Source organism: Dama dama, chromosome 27 (genome assembly GCF_033118175.1).
Source record: "Dama dama isolate Ldn47 chromosome 27, ASM3311817v1, whole genome shotgun sequence".
Taxonomy (NCBI): domain Eukaryota; kingdom Metazoa; phylum Chordata; class Mammalia; order Artiodactyla; family Cervidae; genus Dama; species Dama dama.
This window is the reverse complement of record NC_083707.1, coordinates 7,653,994-7,679,827: the sequence shown is the minus strand read 5'-3', so window position 1 is coordinate 7,679,827 and position 25,834 is coordinate 7,653,994. Positions and strand designations below refer to the sequence as shown.

The following is a 25,834-nucleotide window of genomic DNA, read 5'->3' as shown; positions in this document are numbered from 1 at the left end:
TGTTCATAGTACAATCTCTCCTAGAGGTCTAAATCATGCCACTCTACCATAATCTACTTTCTCTTCCCTGTGAAGTATATCCTGTAATGATGATATCAACCAGTATTTTTCCAATTCATTTTAAAATTAAATAGTTCATCGCACAGAGTAGCCATTTTGGTATACATAAGTCCCCTTTTCTAAAATTCCTGAGTGGCTAATTGCATGCCCTTCCTTCTAAGATGATACCAATGAATGAAGTTTGAAAATTCCTCAAAGTCGTCAGTTGTTCAGCTCAGAATACCCATAGGTAATTGCCAGCTATGGCAGGTTATGTTATTTTGACATATGTCATATTTAAATGATATATGAATATACCTATGATCTAATTCCCTAAGTCCTGTGTGTGCATATGTGTGTGTGTGCAGATGTGTCATGTCTGGAAATCTCTGTGGCAGAAAACATGCTCAGGATACAAGTAAAAAGAAATCATATAGAAAAATGTAAAAGAAGAAAGAAAAAACAGAGTTTATTGTTCTGTTTTCTCTGGTTTTGAGTTTGTTTTCTTTGTAGAGTTTTATACATCCTTTGCTTTCTCCTTGAATTTCTTAAAAGAGCCATGATTGCTTTAAGGAATTTCTTGGCTATAGTGGGCTTCTCTGGTAGCTCAGCTGGTAAAGAATCCACCTGAAATGTGGGAGACCTGGGTTCCATCCCTGAGTTGGGAAGATTCCCTGGAGAAGGGAATGGCAACCCCCTCCCCAGTATTCTTGCCTGGAGAATTCCATAGACAGAGGAGCCTGGTGGGCTACAGTCCATGGGGTCGTAGAGTTGGACATGACTGAGCAACTTTCACTTCAGTTCACTTGGCTAATAAACACTAGTGGATTATATGAAGATGAATGCTAGATCGAGATCTTGGAAGGTCCTCCTTCAGCTCAGCCCTGACCCATTCTTTGCCCCTCTCCTGAGTACGCCATGCACTGTCCCGCTGGGTCCTGAGCCAGGACAGAGTTGCAGAGTGAAGCTGGGAAGGGCTGAAAAGTAGCAAGTGAACTGAGATGATGTGTTTACTCCAGTGACCCCTTCACCCATTGGATGCTAGTTTGATGGGTCTTTTTAAAAATTATTAATGAATTAACTTTATTGTTGGCTGTGCTGGGTCTGCACTGCCGCCTTCTGGCTTTCTCTAGTCGCAGGGAGCAGGGGTTACTCTAGTCCTCTAGTCGTGGTTCACGGACTTCTCTTTGTGATGGCCTCTCTTGCCGCAGAGAGTACAGGTTCCAAATCCACACGCTTCAGTAGTTGTGCCACACAGGTTCAGTCGTCTTTCGTGGGTTCGGGAGCTGTGGCTCAGAGGCTCACCTGGTCGCCCTGCGTGTGGAATCTTCCCCCGGACCAGGGATGGAACCCACGTCCTCAACACTGGCAGGGGGATTCCTACCCCCTGGACCACTAGGGAGGCCCCAATTGATCTTTCTGTTTTGTGTTGTTTTCCGCTCTCTCTTCTTTCTTTCTTTTTCTTTGAAGGTCTTCTCAGCAGGAAGCTCAGATTTTTACTAGATAAGCTCACTGCCCTTTCCTAAGGGAAAGAAAATCAAATAATATTGTAACATCGAAACTATTTCCATGCCACCATTTCCAGGTTTCACCTTGCTTTTCTTTTTTCTCTCCTAAAACAGTGACGGTTTTACGTGGGGAAAAGGACAGAAAATATTTTTTTATAAAGTTCTGATAAACTTCTTCAGACCACATTGACCTCTTTCTCAGTCCCACCCACACTCACTGGTCATCCTTCTCAGATTGGGCACTGGCTTGCCTTTCATCTGACTCTCTTCTGTGCTTCTGTTCCATTTTAAAAAGGTAAAGGCTCTGTCTTCATTACCTGTGCTGATGCCTTTAGCAACTAGCAGAGTTGTATACACTTCGATTAAATGTGTTCCATTACATCACGTGCTTTCTTTCTGGACAGCGTGGGGATGAGGACATCTTCCACGTGATTCTTTTCGATCTTTCTCTCACTCATGGGCTGCAATAAATGCACAGAGACAGGGACAACCAAAGCCTCAAATTGCTCCCATCTGCTCTTTATCCATCAAAATTCTAAACAACGCATTAGCACAAATGTTGAGATAAACAGAGGAATTTTAGCTTAATCGTGTTATCATTTTCTTCCAGGGTTGTGCCTGGACAGAATTTGGGACAATTTTATTATCTGTTTTTTTGCCCCATTACTTCCCACTCCTTTCTCAAATCTACTAGGAAAATGCATGTCCATATTTTTTCTATTATAGCCTAAGAGGTCAGTAATTGATTATTTCTCTTTTTCTCGTCTCTTCATCTAATATCAAGGTTCAACGATGTGATACATATAAAATATTATGTATAATAATTGGCTAAGTTTTTGGCTAAAGTTAAATGTGCTCTAGTGCCCTCACATATACTGAGTATAATAGTGTCTTTTCAAGTGAAACTTTACTGAAGCTTCATACATAAAAAAAGGGAAATTGAAGCTGACTACAGTTTAATTCTGTTTCCTGTGGCAAAAAGATTTGGTTAAACAAGTTACCAAATTACTGGTTTAGTGAAAATCAGAGAAAGCTAGTAGTTTACACTTTAATATTGAAAGGCAATAAATAAATAAATACACTAAAATGGCATGGCCACAGTCTTTTGATTCATAAATTATTGTGATCAACACACTCTACATTTAGAAACTATGTGGTAGAAAATTTTAAGTGATCACCCATTAAAATACACATATTACAACAGTAACCCTGAATCAAATAATATTTTGGCTGGACACCCTTCATATTTTTGTAGTGCCTTAGGATAAACATCATGGCTCAATTTACAATGTATTATTTTAGTTAAAAATTGATGTCTTGATTTATAATTGTGTCAAATGTCATAAAACTGACAATGTCAAGGTCAAATAGTTAAAAAAAAAATAACTTTTACATAGAGAAAAGTCATCGGTTCACATATTTTTTTAACAGTTAGCAAACATACTTTTAAATGATACTAATGTCAAATCATACACTGAGTAACTACGAAATAAAATACTCCCTTTTTCTTTCTTTGTTCAGTCAGGGCAAATCTGTGAATTGTTAAAGAAAGGACAAAGTAACAGTATATGCTGTAGAGATTAAATAGAGATTAAATAGAATATGTTCCCTTGTGCTTTCCATATTGAGAATAAATTCGCAGTTCATGCAATGACAATTGAAATATATACTCATATAACGGAAGGTGCTTACATGTGCATGGTTCCAATGAGTTTTTTAATTTACCCCACAGTAATACAAATTGCTAACGATTGGTCACTGAAGTCATAATTTACAAGATTCACGCTTTGATGTCATATATCATCCAATGTGTCCTTTATCAATTCCAAACTCCTCAAATACATAAAATCATACTTCAATTTATTCCAAGATATCCCGTCATTAGAAATAACACACATGGAGCCACTGACACAGAATCCAGCATACCATTCACACATAATAAATTGCTACATTTGTTGCTAGAGTATTGTTTGCTCCTGTTCTTTGCAAATCTGGGAAAAAGTAAAGTCATGTGCAAAAAGAGAGAAGATTTCTTTATGGAAAAACAGAGCCCAGAGCTCTGATCTATCATTTAATTAGGTGAGTCATTAACACCTCATGATACTGAGGCTTACCTATCTAAGTGTTAAATGCATTTTAGAAAATCAGGACAGATTTCTTATAAAGCAAGATAAGGAATATAGGGAAGAAAGTATTTCAGAATTATCACTTGCTAAAATTACCCTCAGTTGCTGAGCAGGTTGTAGTAAATAACGTGGGCATTTGGGCACTGTACATCTAAAACAAGTCCAATGAGAGTCATCTAATGAATATAGATGTCGTATGTTTGGTCTCATAATTGCCTGCAAACCTGCACATTTGCTATTTAACATGGATTTTTTTTTTTGCTATTATAGCTTGGCCTGTCCTCCTGACTTCTGATCTCATTTAACTAATCTAGAAATGGATGCTTAAAAATCCAGAGGTTTTTTTTGCATCCCCTGTTAATTGACATTATCAAAAGGGTAAGTGTTATTTGCAAGGAATTTGCTTTTTAACAAAGTAGCTAACATCAATTCAAAAAGAGATTGCAACTCCTAAATATAATAGATGTCTCTGGAGTTCACTGAAATGCATTGTATGTGTCCTTTTTATCCACAGAGGTGACTATCAGATAAACGGCTTAAATGCTTCTAGTAAACACTGTGAATTGTTCTGATGGTGGTGACAGGATAAGAACCACCGCCAGCCTGGGCCTCGCCCATGGGTCTGCCATTGTAGCCAGAGCTGGTCTGCAGGCCATCTCCTTGCAGGGAGGAGTCAATTCTCACTGCATGTTTGAACTGTTTCTTTTTGACTTGTTTTCTGGTGCTGTTGTTATTGTAATCGTACATAATGGCCTGCCTCAGAGAACCCTGCTCCTCTGCCTGACTATTAAGCTAAAGTGCCTTTGTTTAGAACCCTGTCCACCTGTGGATTGCAGAAAGGAAGAAATTAACACATCCTCCTGCCTGAGGCTTGCCATTATAGGAGATATCTGCAAGATTAATGGCCTTTTTACTTTGTTTCCTCACCATCTGCCCCCCCCCCCCCAATCTCTGATCTATATATACTCATACATGTATAAGGGAAGGTGCTGGCATCCACGGGATGAACCTGCATCCAAACTCTGGGAAGATGGTTATTTTGAGACATTAGTCTGTCATCTTGTCAGTCAGTGGACCCTCTGAGTAAAGCTGTATTCCTTGCCTCAACCACTGCATGTCTCAGATTCATGGGCCTGTTGTATGGTGAGCAGAGAGACTCAGTAATATCTTATACATGAGCTTCCTTCTTACCCACATCAGTTTGTTTTTTCTTTTTTTTAAACAGAGGTGGGTGGAGCTTATTTTCAAGTGGACTTCCGGAGATCTGGTGATGAAAAGATTTGTTGTCCCAGTTTACCAGTGACTCCAAGAAATTTTTCAGATTAAATTTAAGACAAATAAAAACAGCCTGACAATTGATCATAACTGGGACTCTTGATAGCAGTTGGGCAGAACCCAAGAAGCACAGAGAGTTACTCCTGCCCAAGTGACCCCCATCTTTAGGACTTGAGCCACAGTGGGGAAGGAGAGGCCTTTGGAGGCTGACAAAGGAGAGGCTATGGCCAAGAAATGCAGTAACACTCAAGTTTATTAGGTGGTATGTAATGAGGTTTCAGGGCTTCCCAGGTGGCTCAGTGGTAAAGAATCTGCTTCCCAATGCAAGAGACCCAACTTTAATCCCTGGATCGGGAAGATCCTCTGAAGAAGTAAATGGTAATCCACTCCAGTATTCTTGGCTGGGAAATCCCATGGACAGAGAATCCTGGCAGGCTACAGTCCATGGGGTTGCAAATGAGTTGGACGTGACTTAGTGACTAAATAGCAACATCAACAATCAGGTTGCAAGAGAGGGGAAGTCCCTCTTAGCACAAGCCTGTGCAGAGGCTTATAGCCAGAGGGACACCCTCCAGAGGGGGAGGAGGGTGGGCAAGGGAACTTCTGGGGAGCCAGGACTCAGAGACTGGGATTCAGTCAAGGTGTCCTTGCAGCACAGCAGGGAGTTTCTGCTTGGAGAGCTCTGAAGGAGCTGCTTAGGCCCTATAACCACGAGATTGTCTTATCAACACCAGCAGAAGCTGGGGCATTCATAGGACATACAAATAAGCACAGAGTGGTAAAAAAAAAACTGCTCATTTAAGCTGGTTTGAAAACAATTTAACATGTAAAGATGTGAATTTGAAGCTTGCAGGCTTTTGAGCTAACAGGTCTCAGCCTGCTGTGAAGTTAACCAAAAACCTAGTTGCTGATGTGCAAGGCCGTAACAGGTTCATGAATATAATGAGCCACTTTCTCAAAACAAGGAGAATGGCAGTCCTCGGTGCCACACCTTGAATTTGAAGACTTTTCCAGAATGATAAAATAGTGATAAAAATGAAGATCCAGTTGGCATGGTATGAATATAAGTGAGAGTCAGAGAAGCACTAACATTCATTACTTTGGAAATGCATGACCTTTTTCTTGACCAAGCACTTGAAATGTCTTTCTCATCTGGTCTGGTCGCTCTTGTTTAATCTGCTTACCGCTGTCTATAAAGTCACACCTGCTGTGTCACACACACTAGTTTACTTAGTTTCCGGTGTATTTCCCCTTTGTTATTGTTGTTTGGTCTCTTAGTCATGTCCGACTCTTTGTGACTCCATGCACGGCAGCAGAACTGGCTTCCCTGTCCTTTACTATCTCCTGGAGTCTGCTCAAACTCATGTCCATTGCATCAGTGATGCCATCCAACCATCTCATCTTCTGCTGCCCATACTCCTCCTGCCCTCAGTCTTTCCCAGCATCAGGGTCTTTTCCAATGAGTCAGCTCTTCGCATCAGGTGGCCAAAGTTCTCCTTTATCCTTGCCCTATGTATCATCTCCAGGGCTACTATTGCTTTGCTTTTGGAATAAACGATCTGAGTCTGGTTGGCAAATATATTAAGTCATCAAGATAAGCACTTCAGTGCTGGGATTTAATTTGGCATGTTATACTTGGCCAAAAAGTATCATTAAATTTATAAATTAATTTTAATTTCAGATATATTTAACTTCCAAAAGTAATACATAATTGATGTATGGAGTGAAAAGGAAAACTTTTGCAACATAGGCATCTGACCACAAGAGGCAATTAGAGAAAGAAGCTCTCAGCCCTTATTGACATTTTCTGAAGCTAGCTCCTAACAGGGAATGATGCCATAATGCAAACCCTAACCTTATGGATCCCAAGCCAGTCTGTGTGGACTTAAACCTTGGCCAGGATGACCAGCAGTGGAACCAGCAACAAGCTGACTAAGCTCCATGATCTGTTTTTTCTCTGCAATAGCCTCTAGAAAGTGATGGTACCTGGCTTAAAACACGGGGCAATATGGCTCAAACATTTAGAATGCCACCTGGCATACATGGTTAGCTTTAATTCAATGCTAGTCATTTTCATCTGTGATATTAATTTCCTTCTGAGTGACAGGATTTCAATATAAAACCCAACAAAGCCAAAAAAAAAAAAAAAAAAAAAAAACACCCCAAAACCCCACAAACTTCCCAGTTAACACTTTGTTTTTATTTTAACACCTGTGTGGTAGAGTCTGAAGCAGCTTTAGAATCTGAAAAACACAGATGAAAACTACAACATGATGATTACAGTTAAGATATAAAAAACATTTCAATGTTGAAAATTAACTATATTCTCCACATGTGTCCATATGTTCTTGGGGAATTCCTGGAAATGTATGGCATGATACTTTATCATATCCTAGTTCCAAGATCAGGGATCACAATTAGCACCACATATCTGTGAATCAAGCACCAAACTAGATTTGAGAAGGAATATTAAATCATCGTTGCAACAGACTCAGTTTTATGTTTTGAATCTAAAGGACTGTTCTGTTACATGCAAAATAACAATACTCACTAACCATACACATTAATTTAAAATGAACCAGTCTTGACAGATGACATTTGTTCATTTGGAATGCTTCATGGAGAAAAACAAATAAAGTGCCCCATCCTTAACTCCCCCTGAGTTACACTATAAATGAATTTGTCATCTATTAGAGATGCCTCTTTTTACAAATTGGTGATTAAGTACATCTGAAGTGCAGAAGATTTCATTAAAAATAATAAATTTTACAGTGGTATAAATCACACTGCATTCCTGATTCCCCAAATCCTGTCCCAGATACCATTATTTTGCTTGTCATCCAAATACAAAACCCCTCACCATGAGTCACCAAGTCCTTCCTCATTCTCTGTCGTCATCCCTCTTTTTGGACAGAGATAACCAAAGTTACCAAAGTAAACCAGGCATCATTAACCCTGGCATGATTTTTTTTACATAAGGGCAGCAAGTATGGTAACTGACCTCATAGGATTTTTAAGTTTGTTTTGCTGATACTTTGCATAAGGAATCACAGATGAGACTTTTCAAAGCCTCTCTTGGCTAAAACACCTACTCACGACCTCACCATCTGGCTTCTCTTGCGGAATTTATAGATTTAGGTGAATTCCTCTCTTCTTGAGGTCCCCAAGGTAGCCTGAGTTTCCTGGGCCTGCCAGAAGGTGGCCTTCCTTACTCATTTGTAGGGTTGGGGACCCTATAATCCAGGAGGTGGTGGTTTAGTTGCTCAGCCGTGTCTGACTCTGTGACCCCGTGGACTGTAGCCCACCGGGCTCCTCTGTCCATGGGATTCTCCAGGCAAGAATTCTGTAGTGGGTTGCCATTTCCTCCTCCAGGGGATCTTCCCATCCAGGGATCAAACCTGTCTCCTGCATTAGCAGGTGGATTCTTTACTGCTAAGCCACCAGGGAAGCCCCCATTAGAAAACAGCAAATGCATTCAATCCAACCAAATGGGTGGAAAACCATTTCTAAAAATCTCCCTTAAGTTTGTTTAATTAGTTTTAACTTTGCTAATTATGCTTTCCAGGCAAGAGATCTAATCTCCTAAGGAACTCCCTGACTTCAGGTTCTAAGAGATTTCTTTGGTCAGAGGTTAAGCTTAAACCCCATAAACAATTTTAGGGCCAATAGCTCAATACGAGTATGGCTTATTTTCTTCTTGTGTTTGATTTCTCACTTTTTACTCTACAATTCCTGAGAGAGTGACCTGTGTCCTTTATAAAATATACAATCTTGTTGGGAAAATGAGCCATTTGTATTTATATGTCTGAGTGTTCCGTGTTTATCTTTACAAAGTGTTCTGACAAGAAAAAGGAAAAAAAATGTTTCATCATTTTCTGCCTGGAAATGATGACTCAACATCACGAGAGTCCAAACTTGGGTATTTCTGATATAAGAATCAGTCCATTTATAGAAGCTGTTGCAATATTTCCTTATGATTAAAATAAAGCAGTTTTTTATGTCTGCAGAGTGCAAATCTAAATTGTCTTTTAAAAAAGACCAGTGCATTTTACTGAAATAACTATGATGCAAACACTATGATTAATCATAGTGTACACAGAGTTATTATTTAACAAACTGATTTTCACACTTGAGCTCTCATCCTGAAATGCAGAATAAATTCAAACTTTAGAGAATGGGTTATGAAGTCAGAAAGTTCAAGATTGAAATCTTGCCTCTGTGATTCATTTGCTGTGAGACCTTGACCATGTCATTTAATTGCTTTAAATGATATTCTCATCATCTCTAAAATGGTAATAAGAGTGTCTACTTTGTAGGGCTCTCGTAATGATGAAATGGAAAGATAATCGTAGAGTACTCAGCACAGTGCCTCACACGTGCAGAGAATTAGCAGAGGATTATCACTAACAGCAGGGGCGGCATCATTCTGCCAATACAGTTTCTGCAGTTTTTCCCTTAAATCTGAAAGAAGGACTCCATTTTTCCATTTGTATTATAATCTTCATATTATATATGTAACTAATAGACCCTTGAAACATGGTGGGGAAAGAAACTTGGAAGGCCATCAGCTCATCCTCTTGTATCACTCAATTTTGTTGTGGTTATGTTCCAAAGATATTTGAGACATGAACAATGGACCTCGGAAGTAATTTCTTGACCTCAAAACACCAAGGCATCTTTTTGAAGTTTTCAGACTACACCATTATGTCGATGGGCATTTAGCATAAATAAAGCCACATTTTTATCTTTCCATAACTTGATGTAAGGGAATTCCCAGAGGCCTCTCTCTGGAGCTTTTTTGCATACTAATTATTCAGTGTTTCAGATCACAGCAGCAGCACCATCTATTGGGGAGTTTTTCCTGGAACAAATGTTTCTGCAATTTTGCAGGATAATATAACAAAGTACAATTAGGTTCCTTTCAAGTTTCCATTAAGATAAAAAGTTTATTTTAGTAAATAATTTCTTCTCATAAACATGCTTAGGTATAGGTAAGAATCTTAAGTAAAAACTACATGACATTCACTGTTAGGTACAGTACATTTTTAGACTTTTTTAAAAGGAAAAATGAAGTATTGAAAGCAATAGGCCTTAGGGGAAAATAAGTCTTCTCTAATTATCACAGTCTGATGCCTGCATGCCTTTGCCTGCTAATGACTGGGGAAGATGTGGCCATTTTCTTTAAAAATCCAGCTCCTCGTCATTCTTGTGTGCCAAGGTAATTTAGAAGCAATGGATGAAAAGCAGATTAGGCCATGATCCACTGATCATAACTTTCTGTTGGATTTATAGCACCAGATGGCTTAATTATTCTCAACAGTTCTCAATCTCTGTCTGTCAGGGAGACCAGATGTAATTTCTACCTTCTGGTGAAATAGATTCAGAAGATTGAATACAAGAAATAAAGTATGAAATATAGACCAAGTGATTGAGGTAAGAAATTAGCAGAAACGACTCTATGAACCCAGAGAGAGGTACCCGAGTACGTCACCTTCCTCTTATACGGAAGTGAGTTTTCATGGATGGCATAGCTAGAGGCAATGGAAAGGCATTTTGATAGCAGGGAAGTTTGGACTATAAATACTTCAATCTTCACACACAACACGAACACACTTATGTGTCTGTAGAAATAAAATGTGCAGAATCTTATGTCTTCACCGGTGCCATTTGGTCTTACATTTATCTTCCGTTTCTTCTTGTTAGATCTTTATTCATTAAGTTAGTATCTTGTAAACATGCCAAAGTGCTAGGTCCCCCACCCAGTCTGCTGAAGAAGGACTTCACATCATGCCTTGCTCGTATCCTGCCTTAGCTCTGTCTTCTGAGGATTTGAGTCATCCTAGCATGCCAGTTCCCCAATAAATTCTCCACGTGAGGAAAGCAGAAGTATAACTGTACAAAGGGCTATGAGAATTTAATCTTCGTGTGTTAAGACAATGGAAATTTCTTGCATCTGGTCTGTGCCTCTTTAATACCTCCAAGGTTAGTTCACGAGCATTAGACTGCCATAGGTCGGCCAAATATCCAACTACATTCACTGAGGGAGGTAGTGGCTGGGAGATCAACTGATGCTTAGTATTCAGTGTCCATGCCAAACTCACATTCTCTGCTTCATGTGTGAAAAATGTAAATTACATTATTAACTTTAGTAAATACGCATTCCCATTTCCAAGGTCCCTCCCACACCCACCCCAGCCCGCCCCCTCACCATCAGTTTAACTGGATCTCCTCCAGGCTCGTTGCAAACACCATTTCCAACAAAGGCTAGCAGCTCTTGGCACACCCTGACTGTGCCTTTATTTTTCTGTCATTATCTCTTAGCACACTGGCCCCTAGGCAGCAATCTGAAAATATTTTGGAATGAAAAAGAAATATCTACACCCTGTTCCCAAAAGAATCATTTTTTAAAAAGTGATATAATTGCTTTTTCCACTGACAGTTTACAATTCCAGAATAAAACTATGCTATGACATCTTGTCATGCTTGGCAACATGAAAAAAGACAGCATCACATTGTCATGACTAAATTTGTGTTCAGTGATAAACTTCTCTCTGGAAGGATATTTTTATGATCTGGTAGTTATATGACTATATCATATAGGACTATAGTGTCCAACTCTTTGTGACCCCATGGACTATACAATCCATGGCATCTCTAGGCCAGAATACTGGAGCAGGTAGCTGTTCCCTTCTCCAGGGGATCTTCCTGACCCAGGGATCGAACCCAGGTCTCCTACATTGCAGGTAGATTCTTTACCAGCTGCGCCATCAGGGAAGTCCCAGTTATATAACTGTGAAAGAAAAAGTTAGTTATTCAGAGATAAATATTAATTCTAATGCTAATTTTAAAACTGGTAGGAATCTTCAAGATCCATGTAAAAATATGGCAAATGAGGACTTTTAGGAATAAGGAGAATTTGCCCAAATTTTTCAGTTGATTTAGTTATACTGTAGACATTATTCTTGAGTCAGTTCTCTAACAACAATGCACTAGAATCACAATAAAAGCTCTTTATAATGCAAAGCCTAGGACATATGAGAACGCTCTGTATCCCACTGGACTTGAAATAGTAACAGATTGATACATGTGCGCTTAGTCACTCTGTCGTGTTCCACTATTTGCGACCCCATGAACCAATGCCCGCCAGACTCCCCTGTCCATGGGATTCTCCAGGCAAGAATACTGGAGTGGGTAGACATTCCCTTCTCCAAGGCATCTTCCCCACCCAGATATTGAACCCAGATCTCCTGAATTGACAGGTGGATTCTTTACCATCTGAGCTGCCTGGGATGCTCAAATGATTGATACAATTATTTTCAAATGAATGAGGTAATACTTAGACAAAATACTCGAATCCTGCAATCAAATATGCCTTGTTCAACAACAAGGAATTTTTTTCCACCACCTAAAATGAATTTAGAAATCAGCATTCCTGAAGAATGTGAAGGAACAATATTCCATGTTAAGGCAGTGCTAGTCAGGTTGCAAGACTGGAGTGGCTCATTAATAAGTAGCTTCCAACCTGTTAGGATTAGGCCAGTGCAAAGCGGCATTCTGACCCTGGGGAGTCCTGCTGTAGGCATTAAGAAGAGGGAATGAAGATTTCTTTTCCAAATTAAGTTGTCAAGGAGCTCATTTACCCTACACAAAGAGTGTATGTGGGCGAGCTGATGAAGATGATGATTTATGATGCTATAGACACTGAAGTGATTCTGGTGATGGAAACCCACAGCAAAATCCACTTAGGAAGATAAAACAGAGCCCATATTATCTGTAGGAGGTAAAACCACGTGGCTTCTGCCCTTACAAATTTCAAGTTACCCTACTGGGTTTGGAAATGGAAGGAAAGCTCATTTACTTAGAATTCATGTTCTGGTATAATGTTATTATACAGACACACACATACCGTTTTTTCAAAAGATCACATTCATTGGGTTTAAAGGAATTTTGAGAAGACTGTACTTTTCTTTTTTCAGGGGGTAGGTGAAGGCTGAATCTTACCAACCACATCAGGGACAGCTGTGTAACAGATAAGACTGTTAAAATATCTAAATTGAGTGAATTGTAGCCCTCCTTTTGCAAAAGCAATAAACATACTTTTTGGTGAAATCAATCTGTGAAAATTGTGTTTTAAAAATCTAGGCAAATACATCAACAGATTCGACAGGAGACATGTGACCATCATCCGTTAATGTCTTCAGAGTGTTATCAAACAAAAAAAAAAAAGAATCAAAAATTGAAAAACCATAAAACCAAAGTGGAAATTGTATTTTAACTCACTTCAGTATATTTGGTGTGCTTGCTCCTTAAATGTCAAGAAAATTAATTTTAAGAATCTCATGAGAATTTATAGGCTCTGATGTTAAATTTTAGTGTGTGTAATATCCCATCTTAGTAGCAAAGTGCTAGCTTTAGAAATAAAGTCCCAATGACAAGTAAACTCCTACATAAGCAAGGCAAAAGAGCAAAAACTCATCACAGTTCTATGGTTAATCTAGTTTCACATTTTTAACAAGTGTTTTCACAGAATGCACAGTAAAACCTTTAGAGTGATTCAGTGTAACTTGCTTCTAGGGGTTCCATAATTTATTTATACCACCTAAAATATAATGTAATAGAGCCTTTCATTCCAGTGCATCTATGCAGTAGATTGTTATATGCTTCCTACCCTGTAGAAATATAAATATTAACTATTTATTTACAGCAATATTATCTTATTGCAATATTTATTTCCTTATAAAAGTGCAAAATTACGGGGTCACAAATTGACAGAACATTCTTAGCTCTTTTTGTACACAAGGCATGCTGGAACAACCCATGTTTTTGTTTGGCTTGTATAAAGTGATTCATCAAATTTTCACTCACATATATCTAGATTCCAGTAAAATGTAGCCAATGTATGTAGTTTATATCACTATACTAAATATCAGCTGTATATGTTCATGTATTTACAGGCAAACCATATACATATAATAGTTACTACATGTGTGAATTGATAACAATTTCCTTGATCAGGTGATTTTCAAGGAAAAATTACAAACAAAATTAAGGATTCAGTCAAAGATTTGGTTTGCTTTGTATATGTTTTCTAACTCTTCTGATGCATGGAATAACTAGATTTAGCTTAAAATATTTTTTTCCAAACAAGTAAATCTATGTAATATCTACAGGATCCCATGAGCTTTCGTGCCAATAGTCAATGTTTGTGTCACTTTTACTCTGGGCACCTACAGTAAGCACAACCTTTAAAAATGGAAATAATTTCATTATACATGAATACATATTACAAAAATATAAGAATGCAACTAAGACTAAGGAAGTACATTAAACAGTTTCTCAGGACCTAAAGTTGAATCTTCAGGGTTCTATTTCAAACTAGAATATATTTTAAGTTAAAAAATAGTATTGTCTTAAAAATCATTTACAGTTTAGTAGCATTAACATTTATCAACTAGAGCAACTTATTATTATAATGCTATAATACTGGAACTTCATTACTTGTGTTAAAATGTTAATTGTATATTTGTATAAAATATTGACTAGGTATTTGAACAGAAAGGTTGGCTTGAGCCACAAAAGAAAAATAACGTAACTAAGAACTGAAATTAACATGAAAATGTATAGATTTTAATATGCTTCTATTGTCACCCTTTTTAAAAATCAAATTAGACTTCTATCTAGTGCTATAATTTTAAAAGGCTCTTGAGAATATGGAAAACTTTCACATTCAAGTGTCCTCCTGTTGGGTGTTTATGTATCTTTTCCATAAATTGCATGTTGGAAAATCTGACTTACAAGAAACACCCTCCCTCTGATTTAATACCTCATTCTATCGTGGTCCCCTATGGTTCTGACATTTCTGTCTGATCCTCACATAACCTTGGGGGAAGGGGAGAGGGTGCAGGGATGATGACTTAACTCTATACATCGGAAAACAAGCTCAGGGATGGGGCAGCTCAAATCAGGCTGCAAATATTATAGACATTCCTTTTTTCCAATTAAAGATACATTTCAAATTTTGATCTGACCTACATGTTTTTGTAGACTATACACAGGAATTTCATGTCCCTCAACATTCCTCAGCCAAACAGAAACTTGGCAGGAGCAGCGGATGATCAACAACTTCAGAAACTCTAATGTCCTGGCTTCTTCCTAATGCACCTTTTGGCATCCATCTCAAAAAAAAAAAAAAAAAAACAAAACACACTAAAGCTTTCCTTCCTAATATAAAATCAACTCCTGAAATATACTTATTTTTAGATAGATCAATTTAATAACTTATTTATTAGGCAGTACACCCAAATGACAACCTGTAATGAATTTATAGCTATGAAGAAATGTCTATTACAAATTAGTGAGCAATAAAAATAACAACTACTTGCATATATTTCAGTCTCTGACATGCTACACTGTCTCCTACTGAGGACTGTCTGCTCTTTGTTTTAAATTGAACAGAAGGTTAGGAAATGAGGGAAAGAGGACTAAATAACTGAGGGCAAGAAAATGGAGGAAAATCTTCGCTACCATCCTGCTGTGTATGTTACCAGCATTAATAAACAATGCTCTGGTCAGAATTATGTCTTCTATTCAAAGAGCCAAAATACCTCAAATGCTTTTTGGTTGATGTTTTTTGTTGTTTTTTCCCCTTACACAATGTAGCAGCATTTTTATTCAAATCAAATTCTGTATCCTGTTACACTCTTTCTTCAGCTAAGGCTAGCCCAACTGTATTTTTTCATGTATAAAGTCCCCATTGCATTTCTTATTTGAAAATGAATCCCACCCTCATCCACATCTTACAAACAACTGATGCAATCTTCAAATGAGTTTCTGGTATATCTGTGCTGTCTGACTGAAATATTGGATTGGACCTTGTACTACACTGAAGATTAACGTGATAGAAGCAGACTGATATCCATAACATCTTTTTAATGCTGTCTGTTTCATGTAATACTGTTAGATGCTGAAAGTGTTAGTCACTCAGTTGTGTCCAACTCTTTACAACCCCATGGACTGTAGCCTGCCAGGTTCCTCCATCCATGAAATTCTCCAGGCCATACTACTTGAGTGGGTTGCAATTCCCTTCTCCAGGGGATCTTCCCAAGCCAGGGATCAATCCCTGGTCTCTCACATCGCAGGTGGATTATTTACCATCTGAGCCACCAGGCACCCTTGTCACTTAATGCCTCCCCCTAAACCTTTCTGGGTGAAAAATAGATATTTAAGGATGCACTATCCATCTGGACCCCAGCAAGATACACACATGTTCGTGTGTCTTCTTCTGTGTATTTTCTAAAGAGTCACAGTATGGGTTTGATTTCCCCACGCCCCTGAGCCTTGCCTTTCCTTACACACATTTTGAGAGTTGGGAGGTGAGCTGGAGGGAGACAGCAAGCCAGACATCAAACCCATTTATTCTGAATCTTAAATTATGACTTTTATCATCAATATTTTGGTTACATTGTTACACAAAGGACAAATTAACATCCGGTTTGAGGTCTCTTCTTTGATTGCTTTGGGATCAGTGCCATTTCCTTGGCGGAGGAATCCTGCACCCGTCAACTCTCAGCTGTGTTTAAATAATATTGTAGTACCAGGTGCCAAACAACGAGGATTTGGGAAACTGCTTCTAGGGAGCCTCTGCCAATAACCTTCAACCACTGCGATTTTCATGCGGGTTCCCCGCAAGGTGCTCCCGGGGAGCGTCCACACCCTCTGCCTGGGCAGATCGGAAAAGGATCCTGAGGGGGAAGACCTGGTTGGTCCCGTTGACTCTGAGGCATCTGACTGGTGTGCCCACCCAGAGGTGGACCCAAAGGACAAAAGAACTCTGCCAGGAAGACCCAGTTGCGCTTGGCAAAGAGACCACGTGATTGGGAACTTGGTCATCACAGCTTCCGTTCTCCTCTGACATGATTCAGCAACATTCGTCTCTTAAAAAGTATTTCAAAATGTAAATTGAAAAAAAAAAAAAAAAAAAATCCAGGTTGTTACTTCCAAAAGTGCCTCTGAGAGAGTCTCTTTTTAAAGAATAAGCAGAAATGTCCGTCTGTCATTTTCTCTTTGCTCTACCTTCCGTTTGGTTTGGTCTCATCCAAAATACACAGTTATTTTTTGTTTTGTGTTGTTTGGTCTCCTCCAGAAATCCAACACACATTTTTCTCTCCCCACCCCGGCACAGAAGAGAAAAGCAGGGGCGAGGAGGAGGAGCTGTGTGTGAAGAAAAGTAAAGCTTCCTGGGGAGGGGGGGAGAAAAACCCACACACACAATAGACAAAGAATACAAAACAAAAGCTGCAGTCCAATCGTGCAAAATTTGCTTCTCCGGATAAAGCACTTCTTGATACAATGTCCCCTTCCCCCTCCCGAGGACTCCCATCCACCCGGGGTGGGGGAAATACATCATGAAAGTGAAGCCATTCTTTTTCTTAAGGCTGAACAGACACGCAGAGAACACGTTTCAAGGGCTGTCGGGTGGGCGGCGAGCGGCAGGGCTCTTGCTTTGAGCCCAGCCGGCAGCCTGCGATCCATCCCGGGGTCCGCGGCGCCCCTCCCACGGGGTCAACAATACCGCGTACAAACAACAGAGGAAAAGTCAATGGTCCCGACAATGAAATCCCGTATTGACTTTACAATCACAGGTACAAATTGCTCCGATCGATCATTTCATTTCTCCTTAAGACCGTGTCGTCTAAAACTCATTAGGGGCCGGGTCGCCGAGGGTTGGTCAATATTCAGAGAAAATGCTGGAGGTTCCGAAGGAAGCCGCTCTTCTGTCACCACAGTCCGAGGGAGGAGGATGGAGACAAGTTGTCCTGTTCCAGCAAGTTGCGGGGGTTGGGAAGGGTGGGTTCCTAGGTCCAGACAGCCGTGTCCCCACCGTCCAGGGGAGGCTCTGCGTTTATAGCGGGAAAACCAAGAAGCCCGAGAACGTGGAGTACTTCCAGCCCCCCATAAGGTTGCCCCTCTCCAGTTTGAGGTGGACTTTATCCTCTCTCTCCATCAGCAGCAGGACGCCGTTGCTGGCAGCTTCTCTGGTGACGTCCTGGTCTCCTGCGAACGCTGAGATCACCGGGTAGCCGTTCTGCATCAGACTGACCTGCGAGGCAGAGGGCAGAGCTCAGCGGACCGCAACGGACCCCACACCCATCCGCTTTTCTCGTCTCACCCACCCCCTACCCGGTCACGGAGCCACGTGTCGGGGGAGCTGACCCAGAGGACTGAGCTCGTCCCCAGAACCCCGCCAGCCCCCTCCCTGGCCCTCCCCACCTCACAAAGCCAGGAGGGTCCAGCTGTCCAGGAGACCCACCTGGATGGTCTGTCTGTTGTACACTTTGACCACGTGGAAGCTGAAGCTATAAATCCCTTTTCTCGGGGCTACAAATATACTGGAGGCGAGATCAAAATGGTTGCCAATGTTTACTAAGACCTGGAAAAGAAGAGGGAATAGGGCACACACATAGCAAGCCCCGCCTCTGTGTGTGTTTCCAGCAGACTCACCAGACCACCCCCAGTGGTCCCTTTAGGACCTGCAGGACTTCCGGCAGCAAGTGCTCAGCGACCCAGTGTACCCCCCATCCCCCAGGAAGCAGGCAGCCCCCGGCTAAACATCCTGCAACAGGAACTGATTTCCAAAGGATTCTAATGGATGGTACTTCAGAAGGCTCTCTCTCTGGAGAGTACAGTATATTTATGTGTTGAAAAAAAATGGATGTACATGGTGGCTGTTGGGGGGTGGGGCAGAAAGATAACACAAAAGACAGTCTGGTAGGTACATGAGCTGTAAACTGAGGCTGTTCGGAGGTTTGTGGGATTCTGGGGACCTGAATGAGAAGCTTGGACCAAAACAGAGCTCTGCCCTGAGTGGGAAGAGAAAGGGTGGTGAAGTAAAAGGCCCATTAGTGAAGTCGCTCCGTCCTGTCCGACTCTTTGTGACCGTGTGGACTGTGGCCTACCAGGCTCCTCCGTCCATGGGATTCTCCAGGCAAGAATACTAGAGTGGGTTGCCATTTCCTTCTCCAAAAGGCCCATTACCAGAGTTAAATTCCATCAGATAAAGCTTGGGATGAGCTCTGTGTGCTTTGGGAGGGAAGGGATGGTGTGAGGTTTTGTCTCCCAGCCCCAGGCTCCGCCCCTAGCAGCACACAGTAGGTGCTCAATAAATGCTGCTGGGTGAAGGACCACAGCCCACAAACACCGGCTGTGCCCCTCTCCCCTCACTTTCCTCCACATGAGGTGTCTGGTCCCTATGCTGGGCTGTGACATCACGCTCATAAGCATCAGTAACCATCCGGAGAGTGGAAAGAAAGGCAGCCTGACATCCTCAGCTCAAATTCCACAAAGTGCAAGAACAGTGACAAAATGAGCCATGAGATATGAAATCACATGACCCTCCAGATGCTATTTCTCCAATAAAAGATGGATGAGAGTGACTTGAGCGGAGGTTATCCCTTTATGAACAGATTTCCCTGTCAGATGTTCAAGGTTCTTCCCTCTCTGGATCCCTCCTCACCCACAAATGCACAACCCAATTAAAATCATAAAATGGCCCCGCCTCCTGTCCTGTTTATAAAACACACAGCCTACAATAACAGCAGAACAATAGATTAGAGACCCTGTCTGTTCAGAAAACAAATTTGCACCATACCCTTGGCTGTTGTTTCCTACACACTCATCACAGATGGATCACACGTGGCTCCCAGAGCCATGCCACTGGGAAGGCTGGGAGGGCTGTGGAAGGAGCCGCATCAACTTCTTCAAGGAGCTCTGAGCACACTTGAGCCCCTCCTTGACTGCAGGGCCCAGAGACACTCGGGCGCTGCTGTTAAAGACGGGGAGCTTCAAGATGCAAGTCCTCCTCTCTCTGAGGCTGTGTCCCGACTGCCTTACAAGCCTCAAAGAACCAAGCCTCCTCCTCCAAGCCCTTGTGCTGCTCCCAACTCAATGACCTCAACTCTCTCACCTCCACATCTAATTCAGGGAACTGGTAAATTCAGGGCCCTGCTGTAGAGGAATGAACACCCACCAGCCCCAGAAAAGCCGGTTTCAGTTCCTCCCTAACTGGTGCATGACATCATTTCATCTGCCCTGTCATAGCTGGCTCATCTATAAAATGAAAAACCTACTACTGCTTATCCCATGTACATCACCGAGTTTTCTTAACATCCAAATGAAAGGACAATGTATTATAAAAACACGATGGAAACTAATCCATTGCCTGCTTCAGTTGGACATAATTAAAATAAATACAGGCATGTTTCATTAAAAAAAAAAAAACAGATTAAAGCGTGACATCCCCATCCCATCCTGTACACACCTCTCCAAATTTCAAATACATAATCCTTAACCAGGATTAAAGCAAATGAAGACATTGGCCTAAAATAAGGCATTGGTCTGTGCAGTTGGGTGGTCACCCAGGTCTGCAAGCCAGTCAACAGAGAGAAAGGAACTCAATCAAGTGTGCTCAGTAAGGCCAGAGCTCCAGGTGGGAGGCTTGTGGCCAAATGAATGGGATGATTAGGCTAAGTTTGGAAACCACTCTGTTTCCTGTTTGTTTCTGAAAAACAATAGAAACCAAGGTGGGGGGAGAGGGGAAGATGAGGACCTCTAAATCCTGGGCAGCAGTGACCCAGAGAAGGGGTTGCCAAGAGCTGATCACATCAGGGGCCCTTCTGTTTTGAAGGGACTGGGAGTTGGGTGGCTAAGGCAACCTCATTGCTCTTCGGTTTTTCTTTATATAACCCCACCATATTTGATATTGACGTGCTGTATTTATATGTAACTTGTATATACTGCATTTACCACATATTGCATTTATATAACCACACTCTGTTTCCTTCTGTTTCTGAACAACCATGGCTGCTATTTCCCCACACTCTTCCCCACTTATTTCTTTTGAAGTTAAGCATCCTCTCTAGGATCCACTCCGAAATAAATAATAGATACTTCTTCTCTGAGCCTGAGCTGAGACCTTTGGAGAACCCCCCGGGGTTAGCGATGAGAGTTTAAATGCACACAGTCTCTAAGTGGCCAGCAAGGGGGACAAGAGCCCACCGCCCATAAGGGCGGCCCCAACTCCAGCGAAAACTGGTTTCTCTTTGGAAATGTCTATCGGCTCTCTTAGCTCAGCGGGACGCCCGGCTCCACAGGACTCTCGGTCATCCGAGTGCCAACCGAGCTGATGAGTTATTGAGCAGCGACAGTGTGAAAAGGAGAGCTCGCGGGAGAAGGGAGAAAGGCAGGGCAGAGGGGAGGGGAAAGCCTGCAGCTCCGTGTCTGGGAAGCCGGCCATCCAGCCACGCGCCCGGCGGGACGCGAGGGCAGGCCCGCGCGCTGACCTGGTCGAAGTAGATGGTCATGGTGCGGTTGCTCATCTCGGACGGCTCGTGGTTCGTGCTCCGCGTGGCGGAGAAGGCCACCTTGGCGCTGCCGGAGCGCACCGAGATGCCCAGCGAGGAGGTGACGGCGCCGTCCGCCGACGGGCTGGAGTCGCACACCACCAGGCACTTGCCCTCCAGCACGATGGGCTCCGTGTCGTTCTGCGCCCGCACCGGGCAGCCGGCGGGCAGCAGCAGCAGCAGCAGGGCCAGCGCCGCCCCCAGGCCCGAGCCGCAGCCGGCCGGCTCGCGCAGCGCCCCCCGGCGCCCGGGCATGGTCAGCGGCGGCCCCCGGGGGCCCCGGTCGGGCGCTGACATCCGGGCTGGGGGCGCGCGGAGAGCAGAAGGGCGCGCGCGAATGCGCCGGGCCGGGGGGAGCCTCCTCTGGCCTCGGTCCCCGGCTCTGATGGTCAAGGCCAGGGTGGTCCTTAGAAGGAGAGCGCCAGCGGACCTGTCAGGGCGAGAAGCCAAACCACGAGACGGGGGTGAAGCCGCGTGGGAAGGAGGTGCGGGCACCAGTCCCCGCGGCGCTCGGGGCCCCTCCCTGGAGGCCACCCTCTGGGTCCCTCGCACTGCTACCCCCTCCCCGACTGGCACAACAGGTCCCGAGAAACGCCGGGCGCCCCGGCCCGGGCATCCCAGGAGGTTCCGGGGAAGGGGCGCGTGCCGGGGGTGCGGACGGGGAAGGGGCTCGCGATGCCGCAGGGCCTAATCAATAATGACACGGTCAGGGACCCTCAGGGACGCGGTCCGCGCCACCCCCAGCCCATTCAGCCCAAGGCAGAGGGGGACCCAAGACGCAGGCGGCGGAAAAATCCACTGAGCCTTAACCGCTCTAATTTCGGCAGCATTTTTTTTTAAGCCACACGAAGAAACCTTTTTCTCTTCTCTGCTTTCCTTTCCATCTTCTATTTCTCTAACCTGGAGTTTTTTTTTTTTTTTCAGCAATCCATTTGCGCAAGATCTTAGCCGTTTTCCACCCAAAGAACAAGTCCCCAGAAAGCTCCTTAGGGTGAATAATAAGATTAAGATGGGAGAAAAAACAAAAACAAAACCCCCAAAGACAGGGACATCCTAAAACCTAGTAACCGCTTCCCACGTCCCGGCTGCCGGCGGCGAGCCGCTCCGGAGAAGCACCTCGCATCCCCCTCTCTGGCGCAGGACCCGAGGTTTCCGGCGGTGGGAACCCCAAGCTCGGCTTCTCTGCAGCTTCTGTTTCCAGACTCCAGGGGCTCTTTCTCTCCCGGCCAGGAGGCATCCCCTGCAGCTTTCTGCCAACTTAAGCGCCTGTTCGCACTTTCCATCCGGTCCCATCTTCCCCCACTAAACTAAGCAGATCATTTCAACATCCAGTCGAGAAACCAAAAAAAAAAAAAAGCGAAGAAACCTCTCGCTCGCCGCCCACAGCCTCCGAACAACTCCTCCGGCTGTCCAAACAATCTTTCTAAGAAGAGACAAGTTGTTTCTCCACGGGCAGCCTCCCTCCTCAGCCCCTGAACAGGACAGTTTCCAGCAGCTCTCCGGCTCTCCCCGCCCAGACGCAGACCCGCGACCGTCCTCGTGGAAACGGACTCACGGATGCAGTGAACGCGCGGATCGCGGAGGGCAGGTCGGGTTACCTGGAACATCCATGACGAGCGAGCCCCGCTGTCCGCCAAGTTGTTCTGCTTGGAGAAGACGAGCCGGAGCTGGCGGGAGGAGACACGGAGCGCGACCCTTCTCCCCGCGCGCGGCCAGTAACCGCCCCGCCCCGCCGCGCCGCGCTGCTTTCCCGCGCCGGCCCGCGCCCCGCGCGGCGCCCCACCCCGGATCGGCCGGCGCCCCGCACCCGCGAGTCCCGCGCCGCGCCCCACCCCGCGACCGCCCCGCGCTCCTCACCGGTACGTTCCGCGTCCGCTCCGCCCGGCGTCCCGCACCCGGTACGCACCGCCCGGGTGCGCGCAGCTGCCTCTTTCCACCGACCCGCTCGGTCCCGGCCGCTCCTCCCGCCTCCGCGCCGCCCCGCGCGCGCCGCCTCCTCCAGGGCTGGGCACCTGCGCCCCGCACCCCGCTGACCCCGCACCGCCCAGGTCCCGCTCTCACCCAAACACCCAGCGCGAAATCTTCCCAGATGTCTCGCTTTCAAACAATTAGGCAACCTCCAAAGCGCCGGTCACTCCTCTTCTTTTCAATTGTCGCTTTTCTTTTTCAAATCCCCTCCAAGTCTTAATCCTGAATAGCGCGATCACTTTCATAATTAATGCGTAAAGCAGTTTTCTTTAAGGAAAAAAAAAAAAAAAAGAAAGAAAAGAAAAAGAAAAAATGAGGACTGGGATGAAGAGAAAGATCTTGGAATATCTTAGTGATGCAAAAGCTGTGGTTCCAGAAGCTCCAGTGTGGGAACTGCCAGGTCTGGGCGGGGATTAAGAGGCGCCTCCGCCTGGGTTTCAGTGTCTGCTCCTCCGGACCTGCCGGCGCGCGCTGCCACCCGCGCTTCTTTATTAAAACGCCTGCTCTGAGCTCTGCGACCTGGGGAGACGCGCAGGGTTTCCGAGCTGCGCCCCGAGCGCGGGCGGGCGAGGAGCGCAAGTACGGACGCGGGGCGCCACCTACGGGCGCCGGGGCCTCCCTGCCGCGGGTTCGGGGACGGTGGGGACAAGGGTGAGGTCTGCGGAGCTCTTCCTGGACCCCCACAAAGCAGCCCGGGCCTCTGGAAATAGGGAGCGATAGCAATCGATCTCTCCGGTGGTCATCCTGCAGTGCCCAGCCCCTGAGAAGGTGGAGCCGCACCCTTGCTTTGGCAGATCGTCTCTGTTCCAACAACTCTGCCAGGATGATTTAACTTGCAGTCAGGTTATCATCGCTTATCGTTGTCTTCATAACCTTTGCCAGGACCACTGGGCTGTGGAGTCCATGCCGCCCTTAAACAATATCTAAATGGACACTCTCTTTATAACCCAACCTCTAAAAATGTCGTTAAAAAAAAAAAAAAAAACACCTCCGTCCTCTGACTTGCTTCCTATGCCTTTGCTGATAGGCTCTTCAGGAATAAACTAAGTGGGCCAATGCAGTTCAGAAGAACAGAATGGAAGTCTGTCTGATTCCTCCAGACTTCACGCCGAACCCTTTGTCGTTTGAAGAATTCACCCAGGGTTCTGGCTCCAGCCCATAACGTGGGTCTTTGCAGGTAGGGGGTGTCCAAGGACTCGGTTCCCATAGGCTCTGGCGGGGCTCCTCTTCCCTGACTAGAACTGCCGGGGCCTCATCTCTGAACGCTGGAGATGAAACTACTTCGCATGAGTGCCTCCAAAATAGATGCGGAGGAAGCCAGGGGCAAAGTGAAATGGGAATTGCATAGTATTACCTGAGACAAGATGTTTAGTATGGTAGTAAAATGTGATGGAAAAATAACTTCAGAGCCAACTGTTTTGTACTTAACATGCAAAATAGAATAAAATAACCCCCAATGTATTACCCTCCCAAGAATATTCTCTGAAAAGGAAGTACTTTGCTTCCACAGCAGGCTGGTCAGATGTACTGGACTTTGTCAGGAAACAGTTTACAGAGCCACCATATCCTGTAAACTATTTTGAGTTAAACACAGTGGAAATTGCTAACTCTTACTCTTTTATGCTAGTACTGCATCAATTTCACAATCTCTTGTTATCTCAGTAAGCACAACTCTAGCCTTCCCTCATAGAGAATACAGATTTGTGTGCAAACCTAAGTAGCAAAGGACTCTAGGTCTGTGAAAGAAATGTGAGCTCAGACTGATAATTACACCAGTTTGGAGATGCTAATTAAGTAACAATGCCTCTCACACATCCATACATCTTTAAATAACAGCTCTATTAAGCAATTCTTAAATGTTAGGCTATAAACCTTTGGTTTAGCAAATGTAAGTTCCTTTGGGGGGAATAAAACCAAACTTCTTTGCTATGTGACAACAAAAATGCTTAAATTATATAAAAAAATAAACCTCAATCTATACAGTCGATTTGATTATGGAATCAGAGCAGTAAGTATCCTTCTATAATGGGAAAAAAACAAGTTGGGTTTAAATTTAAACTTGAGATTATTTTTAGAAGCAAGTTAGTAATTGTGAAAAGTAGCAGATTGATCTACCAATGGAACGTTAACATTATTTTTCACTTACTAAATCTTTGTTCTATCTATAAGGAGACATTTAGGTTATCTCTTTGTGAAGGAATTTTAGCTCATAAACATGCTGAGAAAGACTTGCAGAATATAACTAAAATTTAAAAGTGAGAATGTTTTCTGGTTATCACAGGGATTACCTTTTTTCTTTCATTTCCATGCTACTAGTAACTATAGTTGTTACTATTACAGCAGCTAACTCTCCACTCTCATATTATGCCCCATGGACAATAAAAATATCTGTTGTTGATTGAGCATCTGTTATGTGTTAGCGCACTGCTTTCTTTATCTAGGACGCAGCATCTAGTTTAACACCCACAGTCGCCCTGTAGTAGACAGATGGTCACATAGAGCCCAAGAGGAAAGTATTCTA

The 25,834-nt window shown here is 43.6% G+C and overlaps 1 protein-coding gene across 4 annotated transcripts; it reads right to left on the bottom strand.

Moving 5' to 3' along the window:
• Positions 1–16,409: 16,409 nt before the first annotated feature.
• On the bottom strand, positions 16,410–24,231 carry CBLN2 (cerebellin 2 precursor). 4 transcript variants are annotated; one of them, XM_061131379.1, is made up of 6 exons: positions 24,094–24,231; positions 23,407–23,580; positions 22,944–22,988; positions 21,286–21,775; positions 18,258–18,377; positions 16,410–18,047 (listed from the first exon to the last, which is right to left on the bottom strand). In XM_061131379.1, exons 4-6 carry the CDS (start codon positions 21,640–21,642, stop codon positions 17,850–17,852), a joined length of 675 nt encoding a protein of 224 aa, XP_060987362.1. In that variant the 5' UTR covers positions 21,643–21,775; positions 22,944–22,988; positions 23,407–23,580; positions 24,094–24,231; the 3' UTR covers positions 16,410–17,849. The 4 variants fall into 4 exon arrangements, with proteins under 4 accessions (XP_060987362.1, XP_060987363.1, XP_060987364.1 ...); XM_061131380.1 differs by lacking the exon at positions 24,094–24,231 and having other exon boundaries at positions 22,944–23,012; positions 23,407–23,709; XM_061131381.1 differs by lacking the exons at positions 23,407–23,580; positions 24,094–24,231 and adding an exon at positions 23,203–23,305 and having other exon boundaries at positions 22,944–23,012.
• Between the last annotated feature and the right edge of the window lie 1,603 nt (positions 24,232–25,834).